At 34.6% G+C, this 12,572-nt stretch overlaps 1 protein-coding gene across 1 annotated transcript; it reads right to left on the reverse strand.

The window, feature by feature from the left end:
- Positions 1 to 365: 365 nt before the first annotated feature.
- On the reverse strand, positions 366 to 6,598 carry LOC109340213 (probable protein S-acyltransferase 16; the record flags this gene model as incomplete). Its single annotated transcript, XM_019577828.1, has 6 exons — positions 366 to 615; positions 699 to 797; positions 878 to 958; positions 1,164 to 1,265; positions 1,348 to 1,440; positions 6,593 to 6,598. Coding segments are annotated over 6 exons (489 nt in total), but the record flags the coding sequence as incomplete, so codon positions are not given.
- Between the last annotated feature and the right edge of the window lie 5,974 nt (positions 6,599 to 12,572).

The raw sequence follows: 12,572 nt of genomic DNA on the forward strand, positions 1-12,572 counted from the left end.
TGGGATAAGAAGGCTTGTTATACCATACTAGAAACTAGAAGAATCTAGAAGAGGGAGGGGGAGGGAGAGAAATGGAAATGCTTTTGTGTTATTGAATGTCAACTACCTCTGATACAACTAACTTCTATTTATGGAACACCTAGTTAAGTGACAGCTGGCAACAACTCAATCACACACCAATAGTTCTAACCAACACATCCATAATCCTACTATACGAATATACAATTTAAAGCAATATTTAATACATACCTTCTTTCTAAGTAACCCCAAAGAAACATATAGTGATAGTCCCAAAGAAAAATCATAATACATGTTTCTTTGCCAACAGAAATAACAATACAGAATATTCCAGTTAAAGTGAATTCAATCTATACTAGTAATGTCACCTCAGATGAAGCAAGTGGAGAAAGAAAAGTGACCCAATTAACAAAGTATAAAGAAGAAAAATGCATGGATAGAGAAAAAACACGTGAATACAACGAAGAAAAATGCAAGCAGCAAGTAATCTTAAGTTCCTACAGATGTCAAATTCTCGTATGGGCCAAGGTCATATGGATGCTTATAAATACTACCAACTTTCTCTGCAAGCCACAAAGCTCTCACTCCTTCATGATACTGCCAACATGTGGCCCCATGAGAAATTTAAAATCAGTCTGATAAAGTAAAAGAACAGCTTTGAACTAAAAACATCTAATAACCTCTATTGTCGTCTTGTTATGCAGGATGAGATAGATATGCCATCCTAGAAGCACACATAATGCTATAGATAAAGGGACCATTAAGAGCCCAGAAAAAACCTGCAAAAAATAATTTCATGAGAAAATAAATTGCTGAGTTTAGTAAGGAAATATATATATTCATTCTTAATAGAACTTACATATACAGTTCTGAAAGAGCCACCGTTTTTCTCATCATTCCGTAAACCATCATCATACACTACACTGCCCACAAGTAGAACCTACAAAGTTGAGGGATACAGAAAACAAAAAGAATGTCAGAACAAGCAGAAACACCATATCTACCACCCCCATTATTACAAATGCAGAAAGGATGAGGACATAAATCTAGCCCAAGTGCTTGTTCTTGCAAAAACAGCTTAATTGGGAACACATATTAATCATAATAAAAATCATCTGTGCAGATAATAAAATATCCAAACATACCAAGGAGTACACGCAAGCAATGACAGCATACATCACAAAAATGATGAAGACCTTATAGTTTGCATGGCCAACGCAGTTATTTATCCAAATGCAATGGTGATCCTTACAACCATGAGACAACACATTTTATCATTGTCCAGAAAATCTGAGATAAACCTAGAATGACAATTTAGATCACACATACCATTCGTAGAACACATCTTTTACAAACCCGGCAATGATGAGCACGGGGAGTCTTATAGTGAGAACACTTTTGGCAATATCGCAAATCTCCACCCTGCTAGCAGTTCCAAAGAAACATGACATGAAAGTTACATTTCATTGTGCTCAATATTAATATATTAATATACAACCACATTTTAATGGGAATTATTTGGAAGAACATAAATGCATTATTCCTTTTCAGCTAACTGATCAGTTCAGTTAAATATTTAAATTAAAGAGGACATATATATATAATATAAAACAACAATTCCCAGACCATACAGAAAAGAAAGGTTGTCAAAATCATAATTTTACCGGTAGAACTAATACAGATTTTGGTGCACTTTAGAGATTTCTATGTACACAAAGGTACTATACCTAAGACACTAACCTAAAAGGTATATTACACACTAAAGAAGCATAAAAACAATCATGAAATTAGTTTAAGCATTAGAAACATCCATTCATAACACATATCACATATAAGCATATATTAAAAATCAAGAAAATGCATATAACACCCTATAGCAAATTAGTTAAGATATCTTTTCTCGAGTATGCCATGTTCTCTGCGTAACACAAAGAATGTATCTCGTGGAAGGGGCTTGATGAAAATATTTGCCAATTGATTTCAGGTTTCAACAAATTCAAGAATACAATCACCTTTTTGAACATGATCTCTTAAAAAGTGATGTCTTATTTGAATATGCTTAGTTCTAGAATGTAGAATGAGATTTTGTGATAGATTTATGGCACTAGTATTATCATATTGTATTGGTATTTTTACAAGCTTTAAACCGAAGTCTAATAGTTGCTGCTTCATCCATAATATCTGAGGGCAACACACGCTAGCGTCAACGTAATCCACTTTGGCGGTAGACAAAGGAACACTTGCTTGCTTCTTATTATGCCAAGATACTAAGGTGTTGCCAAAAAGATGGTAAGTTCCAGTAGTACTTTCCAATCCAACTTACATCCCGGGAAGTTGGAGTCAAAATATCCTATCAACGACAATGAGGCATCCAAAGGAGACCATAAGCCCATAGACAATGCTCCGTTAAGATATTTCATAATACGTTTTACAACACTAAAGTGAGATTCCTTAGGTGAAGCTTGGTATCTCACGCACATGCATACACTAAAAATGATATCGGAACGACTAGCAGTTAGATAAAGCAATAAACCAATTATGTCTCGATAATTTGTAACCTCTATAACTTTACCTTTATCATCCTTATCGAGATAGCAGAAGGATGTTATAGGTGTTGTTGCTTCTTTACACTTATCCATCTCGAACTTTCGTAGTGGTTCTTTGCCATATTTTGTTTGGTGAATGAATATCCCGCTGCTCATTTGTTTTATTTGTAATCTTAGGAAGAATGTCAACTCTCCCATCATCGAGATTTCATTAGATCAGAAAACTGTTTACAAAGTAAATCGTTAGTACTCCAAATATTATATCATCAACGTAAATCTATACTAACAAGATATTATTTTCTGATTTTAATATAAAGAGTGTTGTATCAACTTTTCCCCTTACAAATCCCTTATGTAATAGAAACTACTCAATTTGTCGTACCAAGCTCTAGGAGCTTGTTTTAGAGCATATAACGCCCTTTTGAATTTATAGACATGATTAGGGTATTTAATGCTTTCAAAGTCGGGAGATTGATTAACATGTACTTCATCTTGAATATAGCCATTCAATAAGGCACTCTTCATATCCATCTGAAAGAGTTTAAAGTTCATTATCGATGCAAAGGCCAATACCATTCTAATAGCCTCCAACCTCACAATATGGGCATAGGTTTCATCATAGTCGATGCCTTCCTCTTCATTATACCCATTGGTCACTAGATGTGCCTTATTTCGTATAATCAAACCAGATTCGTCCATTTTATTTCTAAAGACCCATTTCGTGCCGATTATAGGATGATCTTTAGGTTTAGGGACCAAGTCTCACACATTATTATGCTCAAACTGGTTTAGCTCCTCTTGCATAACTGTTCCCTAATGTTCATCCTCTATGGCCTTATCTATGGTCTTAGGATCAACTTGAGATACGAAAGCTACAAAATTACAAAAATTATGCAGAGAGTTATGGGTTACCACTCCCGTTGAGATATCATCTATAAGATTCTCTAGTGGATGGTATTTCTTAGTCTTCCACACCATTGGCATGTCCTGATGATCTGAACTCCTTTCCTAATCATCCTGAACCTCCTTTTCCATCTCCATGTCCTTTGTGTATGTGTTCTCCAAGGCACCTGAAACGTCATCACACAAGACCTTCATCTTCTCTTTCAGAGAAGACTCACAAAAATGTACATGGATAGACTCTTCAAAAGCATTTTATATTTATTAAAGACTCAATATGCTTTACTATGAACATAGTACCCCAAAAATATTCCCTCATTAGCTTTCGAATCAAATTTTCCCAACAACCTTTTGCCATTATTCAATATAAAGCCTTTACATCTAAAAGCATGCAAGTATGAAATATTATGTTTGCGGTCTTTCAATAATTCATATGGCATTTTTAAGAGTGTAGGCATGAGAAGTACTCAATTTATTACATAGCAATCAATATGCACTGCATCGTCCCAAAAATACTTAGGGACCTTGATTTCATTTAGTAGTGTCCTAGCTAGCTCCTCTAAAACTCAATTTTTCCTCTCAACAAGTCCATTTTCTTGAGGGGTTCGAGGAGCCGAATACTGATGTTGGGTCCCATGCTTCTCACAAAATTTGTCAAATAGGTGGTTCTCAAATTCCCCACCACGATCGCTGCGAATATAAAATATCTTGTGATCGAATTGGTTTAGAAGTTGTTTAGCTAGATTTTTAAAAGACTTAAAAGCGTCAATTTTTAGAGCAAGAAACAAAGTCCATGTATATCTAGAGAAATAGTCAGTAATTACCAACACATAGTAGCTACCACCAAAGCTCATAATTTGTGATGGTCCAAATAAGTCCATATGAGTAGCTCCAAATGTCTTGTTATGGATATCACATTTTTAGATGAAAATCAACTCTTTAATTTTTTACACTTTTGGCAAGTGTCACAAGAGTCTTTTGATTTAAAATAAAGATTTGGTAGTCCTACAACCAAATCATACGATGAAAGCTTAGGTAGATGCTTTAAATGGACATGTGCTACTCATCTGTGCCATAGCCAGATGTCACTCTCTTTAGAGATAAAACATTTTGAAAATAGAGTGTGATATCATCCAAATCAATCATATAGATATTGTTTATTTGTTGTCCTACGAACTTAACATTATTATCTAAGTTGTGACGAATGATACAACAATTAGATTCGAATAATACCTTATTACCTTTGTCGCACAAGTGACTAATGCTCAGAAGGTTGTGCTCTAGTCATTCAACATACAACACGTTCTCAATAATGGCTTGTGAAGTATTGCCAATCCTTCTGACACCTAGTATCCTTCCTTGATTGTTGTCTCCATAAGTGACATAACCTATACCTTTAAGTGAAAGATCCGGGAACTTTGATCGATCACCCATCATATGCCTCAAACATCGACTATCCAAATATCAATGTTGTCCTTGTGTCTGAAGGCATACCTGCCAAACAATTTACTTGGCTTCTTTAGGTACCCAAGTTATATTGGGTCCCTTTTTGTTAGTAACTAAATAATCTAGTCCTTTTTGCACCCATACATATTTTCCACTTGACACACCATATTTTATAATATAGCAAGATATATATGTATGACCATATGTGCCACAATAAAAGCAAGTAGACATGTTATGATTAAATCTATTATGCATGTGACCTACTTGTTTTCTATATGCTTTTCTTCTATTCTTAGGTTTGTAGCCTAGACCTCCATGGTTATCTACATTTCTAGATGCAACAAGTAATTTGTTTAGGTTTTGACTACTATAGTTGAACTTAGCTAATTTATCTTTTAAATCATAAATTTTAGCATTCAAAATATCACAATTTTCACATATAGGAGTCTCAATTAACTTAGTAGAGCAAGTACATGAGACACAAGAGTAAATAAGGTCTAGAGTCTCATTTCCTAATTTTAGTTCATTCAATTCTTTCATTTTAACAATTTTATTTTCATGTAACAAGATGACTCTTTTCCTATCTATATTTACCTTAGCTAGTTTCTTTAACTCCTCATGTAACTCGACAAAAGCACTATAAAGTTCATCATATGTAGGATGAAAGTGCAAAGTTTTTGTTCGGTATCAGTGGATAGAACACACCTAGAAGGGGGGTTGAATAGGTGTCGCGGTTATCAATTACCGCTTTTCACACCGAAGCTTTATTTTGGAAAAAGCCCCAGTTAATCGATTAACACTTTGCTTTAATCGATTAACACACAGAAAAATAGCAAGTTGCAAAATGGCTTCTTGCACAGCCACTCACAGATGTTCAAGAACAGATAAAACATATATTTTTAAACAAAATCAAAGTAGATACAACAACTTAATAGTATCCAAAATAGCAGCTAATATCATGCAATAATAAGACTTGAAATGTAAAGAGATTAGGGATAGAGAAAGCCTGCAATAAGGAATTTTATCCTGGTTCATTTGTGGTTCCACTTGCAAACTATATCCAAGCCTCCCCTTATGATCTCGAGAGATTTTCTTCACTAATATTGAATAGAATATATAGTTACATGCAAACTTCCAATACAACACTTAGACGCTCCCTTATCTAATCCAAGAACCCACTTTCTTGGTTTGACTATCCTAATCGCCTAAGAAAACCTTTCTTATGATTTAGCCCTAGCCAATAACTCATTCTAAACTCAAGACCTCTAAGTCTTGGTGAAGACTCACTGAATCTCTTATGTGGTAAGACACAGAGAGACAAATTCCCTTATTACAAAAACAGTACAAAAACAGAGTATTATAAAGCACAATGTTGCTCAAAATATTACAATTAAAACTCAGCTAAAATCCCTATACAAAACTCACAAGATGATATGAATATGTATGAGTTTAAGTAAATGCAGAAACACAGAATTTCTACCCTAAGGTATTTGTAAGAATCATGCAAGAAAAGAAGGAATGTTTAACATATTAAACCACGTGCAATAGTTTACAATTTAAGCCTAAGCATGGTACTATCTCTCACTATCTCACAATGCATTTCACTCTGCCTATATGCCATAATTAAACACGAAAAATATGCAACTAGCAACTCTAAAAATGAATGATATGATGTATGGTACATGATCTAAAAACACAATTTATATAGAAAACCTTTCTGATACCTAGTTAATTGATTAAGTTCCCTTTTAATCGATTAACGGGTTGTTGAGAGTAACAATTTTCAGGTATTCAGTTATCTGTTAAAACTGTAATCACGTTAATCAATTAACACACCTCTTAATCGATTAACTAGCACATTTTCAGCTAAATGATTAAATGGTAAACAACCTATATGTTATGCTTATCAACTATACATGTTTTACTAATATATTATGCCTAATATGCACAAGTAACATGTATGATTAATGCATGAACACATAATGATCTAGATGGAATGTCTCATGTAAATGAAATAATTATTTTTAAGGCTTGTGAGAATTGCATCTAGGTTTACCTAACCTAGACTCAATATCTAAGGCACACATCTAAGACTTCTAAAAATAACTCTATTAAGCAATCTAGTCTAGATATGAAGCCCTTGAGTCAACGACATGTTGATCTGTTCCGTCATCTTCAAGCTTTCACTAAATTCTTGTCTTCATCAAAACATAGGTAATCCAATAGTGCTTGCTATACTTGATACTTTGCACTTTCAATCTCCACATCAAGTCTTGTTTTGATACATAGCTTGATGATGGTTATAGAATTCATTGATATTAATTTTCAAAGTTAAAGCGCATTGCTCCCCCTGAATGTAATTAGGTAGCGAGAAAACGGAAGCTGAATACTATTTACAACCTGCAAACACATCAAATAACAAAGAAACCTTTCTCCCCCCTTTGATATTATCAAAAAAGAAAAACTAATCAATCTAGTCAAAAGTAAGAAGATTTATGTAATGATATAAAAATTGTAATCAATCAATTAATTTTGGGAATTTAACTAATTAACCAGTTGAAGGAAGCTTGAACTAATGCTCTTGTTGACAAGCACTTAATCCATTAATTACATGTGGTAATCGATTAAATGGACAAAATATAGTAAATGAGCATATTTAATGGCATGGATGGTTATACAATAACTAGTTAAGCATAGAATGATCAAGCATTAATATAATAGCATGTAATCATCATGCTTAATCATACAAAATAGATGCTTATAACCAATCATGGTCAAGAACCATTAAACACACATTCATACTATATATGACATAGATAAGCATATGATATAAGCAATTTAAAACAAAACCACTAACGATCAAAGTTCAATATCATGCATATCAAGTGATAAAGTTTAGGAAAAGTAGATAGTAACTATTACAACCCAATAAAAGAAAAGAGAAAATATGTCTCAAGAGAACAAAGCAACACCATCTTGAAATTAGCTAATAGAAGAAATAAACCTAAGGCAACCTAAGGTCTAAGGTCTTCTAACTAAGGATGTGGAGGAAGGTTTCTGACATCAACAACTGTCAGACTACTATCTCCCTTGATGGGGACTCTCAGCTTTTCAAATTCTATACAAAACTTATCATTCTGTGCCTCAGTAGTGGTTTGAACAAAGCTCCTCACAGACTGATAGTGGTTATCAATGTAGGTGACTTGACGTTCCTCAAATTGCTCCAAGTCAGTATGGTAAGAATCCTACGAAGACTGAAAATGTAGATCCATTATATTATTCAGCCTTTGCTCCATAGCATCCAAATGAGCTAATCAAAAGGATGGTTCCTGTGGTGCGTTTCCAGATGTCTCCCCCTGAGTTCTTGTATTATGCTCATGCGTTCCTGCCTGATCCTCATCTCTAGGTAAGTCTAGATCCACAGTAGTGTAATCCTCATGGTATTGCCAAGTATTTCCATACTTGTAAATACCTATCTTGTGGATCAAGCTTTCACCAATAAGGTGATCTTTATCAGTAGACTCCATGATGATGGTGTCAGACACATGAATATGCAGATAAGCAATGACCCTCAAAATGAAGATACTATACAGGTGGGGACCTCTCAAACATGACTTGTGACCCCAACAACATCAAATGAATTCTTAACCCAGTCACAATCACCAATTTTAACACCATTGGTAGATAAATCACCCACATTTATAGAGATTTCCTCACTCAATATAAATAAATTTCCAGAAACCATGGACCAATACTTTCCATCCTTATACCTAAAGTTGACATAGAATTCTCTAATCAGTGCAGGGAATATATTTCCCTTTAATTCTAGAAAGGTGACAGCTCCTTGAGCTTGCATGCCTTGCGGAAATTCAAAATTTTGTTCTGCCATCCAGGTTAAATCGGCATACCTAATATATGTTGATTTCCTACCTTGAAATTTCGACAATCAATTTTCCTGCAAAATGAGAGAGTAGTAGGGGTTTCCACGGTCCTACCTCACACTTGGATTCGAAGATGTAGTAATAGGATTCCTTCGTGTGTGTTGAGCAGTTGTCTTAATCCTTTTTGAACGACCTATTTCCATTTTTTATAGTAAAACTGAGAGAATTTAGAGGTGTAGGAGGAGTTTGGGAGGAACCTAAACTTAGGGTTTGGAATTGGGGAAAACGGGTTTCTTGGAATTGGTTTAGAGAAATTTGGGTTCAATGAAGTGAAATATGGGTAGAGGGTGAGGTTAAATCTTGGTTTAAGCTATGAATTGAGATAGTGTTGTTACCTCTGAGATTTAGAGAGAAAAGGGGATAGAGAGGATTTGAAAAAGTGTCAAAAACACTCTTGTTTCTACTTTATTTGCTACCGTTAATCGATTAAGAGTTGTACTTAATCGATTAATCATAGTTAAAATTCTAGTTTTTCCAGAAAAATAAGCCCAGGTAATCAGTTAATATGGAGTGTTAATCGATTAAATTTCGTGAAAAATAAAGTGTTGGCTACTAGAACTTATTCTGATCGATTAAGACTCATGGTTAATTGATTAACAATCATCAGATTTGTAGAATCGAGTAGGTTTTTGAGTTTTAGAAGTATGCAAAGATTTCTAACATATATTACACAATTTTAAGCAAACACACATACATATAGAGCTTATTATACTAGATCATGAATCATATTAGGAATAGAATGCACTCAACAAGTATTCATTTTGAAGCATATAAGACATTCAACATGAAAGCACATAATAAAATGTTAGACAATTTAATCAAGATATTTTTCATCAAGGATTCCAAGTTCTCTTTGAAGAACATAGAAAGTATCTCGTGAGAGAGGCTTGATGAAAATATCTGCTAATTGCTTAGTAGTTTCGACAAATTAAAGCATACAATCGCCTTTTTGAACATGATCGCACAAAAAGTGATGTCTAATTTCTATATGCTTGGTTCTCAAATGCAAAACAAGATTCTTGGATAGGTTTATGCAATTGTATTATCACATTTAATAGGAATCTTTTCTAGATTAAGACCAAAGTCCTTAATTTGCTGCTTCATCTATAAGATTTGAGCACAACACACATTGGCGACAATGTATTCCACTTCAGCGATGGACAAAGCAACATACACTTGCTTTTTACTGTGCCATGCAACCAAGGAACTGCCTAGTAAGTGACAAGTCACACTAGTGCTCTTCCGGTCCAACTTACATCCAGCGAAATCGGAATCGGAATACCTTACCAAGAATAATGAGGCATCCCGAGGATACCATAATCCCATATTTATTGTTCCTTTTAAATATTTCATGATACATTTAACAACACTATAATGTGAATATTTAGGTAATTCTTGAAATCTACCACACATGCAAACGCTAAACATAATATCGGGGCGGCTCACATTCAAATATAATAAAGAGCTGATGATCCTGTGATACTTGGTTACCTCAATAGCTTTTCCCTTTTCGTCTTTGTCTAGATAGCAAGCGGACGCCATAGGTGTAGAAGCTTCTTTACATTTTTCCATGTCGAACTTTTTGAGTAACTCCTTGCAGTACTTCGATTGATGAATGAAGATGCCACTTTCCATTTGTTTCATTTGTAGCCCAAGGAAGAAAGTCAGCTCACCTATCATCGACATCTCAAATTCTCCCTGCATCATCTCACTTTACAAAGAATGTCATTAGTAGATCCGAAAATTACATCATCAACGTATATTTGAACTAATAATACATGATAATCTAATCTACGAATAAAGAGGGTAGTAACAACCATACCCCTCACGAACCCTTTTTCTAAGAGAAAAGAGCTCAATCTGTCATACCATGCTCTAGGGGCCTATTTTAGACCATAAAGAGACTTCTTAAGCTTGTATACATGGTTCGTATATTTAAAATTTTGAAAGCCAGGAGGTTCATCTACATACACCTCCTCTTGAATGTAACCATTCAGAAAGGCGCTCTTGGCATCCATTTGAAAGAGCTTAAAGTTCATAATCGATGCAAAGGATAGGAGCAACCTAACGGTCTCTAATCTGGGCACAGGAGTATAGGTCTCATCATAATCGATGCCTTCCTCCTGGTTGTAGCCTTTAGCCACTAAGCGTGCCTTATTTCTTATGGTCAAGCGAGATTCATCTAGTTTGTTATGTAAGACCCATCTAGTACCAATTACTGGATGTTGTTTTGGCTTAGGGACTAAGTCCCACACATTATTATGCTCAAACTAGTTTAGCTCTTCTTGCATAGCTATACCCCAGTCCACATCCTCAATTTCCTCATCGATGGTCTTTGGCTCGATTTGAGTTACGAAAGCAACGAAGTTACAAAAATTACGTAATGAAACACGGGTTACCACTCCCGTAGAGATGTCACCTATAACTTTGTCAAGTGGAAGATCTTTCTTGGTGAAGACAACCTCAAGGGGCTGCCTTTAAGTTAAGGATCATTTTAGCTTGATCTTAGGTTTGTGAATGTGTGAATTCGGCTTCGGAAGAAAATAGGGCCTTTTAGGGCTATTTAGTTTCAGTCTGGGTTATGTAATTTGGCTAGGTTATGATTTAGTCTAGGTTAAGTGTTTAAGGTGTAGGGTAGCTTGTGTTTGTGGGGGATTCTTGGTTTAGGTGCTTGATATGTTAAAGGCCACGACTTGTGTATGTAGAGTAGGTATTACGGCTGTTTGGATGAGATAATGTATGTAGGGTTGATTCAAGGTTGGAGTATGGGAATTATGTTTGATGAATCTTGGTTGGATTGTGTATGGTGAAAGTGTGCATGTCAAGAGGAACACTTTGGAAAGCTCTCTTTATATGTCATGGTTTTGATGAGGACAACTTGTGCTAATAAGAGCTTGAAGATCACCAACAAATCAACATGCTTAAGTCTTTTGATTGGTACTAGGCTTAGACTAGAAACTAGTTTAAGTTGAGTCTAAGGCTTAGGTCACCTAATACATGTCTCATATGCATAAATCTTTTAAATCATTTCATCTTTGAGATATGTCATTCATAATATGTTCATGCATCACATAAATACATGTATATGTGCATTCTAGGCATAAACTACGTGTTAAACTTGTATGAATTAAGTGCATAACGTATTTGAGTTTTTGTATTTAAAAATACATATGAAAATATGCTGTTAATCAATTAAGGCATACATTAATCGATTAACCTATCTGTTTGAAAAGCTGTTGAAACTGAAAAACTTGGAAAACAGAATCAGTTACGTTTTTGAACAACGTTAATCGATTAACCAAAGCTTTAATCGATTAACTGGGCTTCAGAACTGATTCTTTATAAACTGCATTTTCAGAACTGATCTCATAACTTGCATGTTGCATTTTTTAGAGAGTTAGAGCATCGTGATATTTGTTGCATCTAGTTGATAGTGCATTTGTGAGTTTAGAAAGGAGAGAATTCTATGCTTTAGGATTGAGTGGCATTCCATGATATATTTCTCATCATTCATCTCACATGTTCATGCATATTATTGATGCTTTTTGTGAAGTTTTCACATTCTGTAACTTCTGTTTTGAAACTAATACATTGTCATATTGCAAGAGTTTGTATTAGGAAGTAAAGCCTTACGTGTTAAATATGAGCTTTGTAATTGCTTAAGTTTACTCTATAAATTTGTTGTGAAAAATTGTTGTAACATTGGGAATCTCAAGGTGTC

The sequence above is a fragment of the Lupinus angustifolius genome, unplaced genomic scaffold (genome assembly GCF_001865875.1).
Source record: "Lupinus angustifolius cultivar Tanjil unplaced genomic scaffold, LupAngTanjil_v1.0 Scaffold_149_26, whole genome shotgun sequence".
NCBI classification, from domain to species: Eukaryota; Viridiplantae; Streptophyta; class Magnoliopsida; order Fabales; family Fabaceae; genus Lupinus; species Lupinus angustifolius.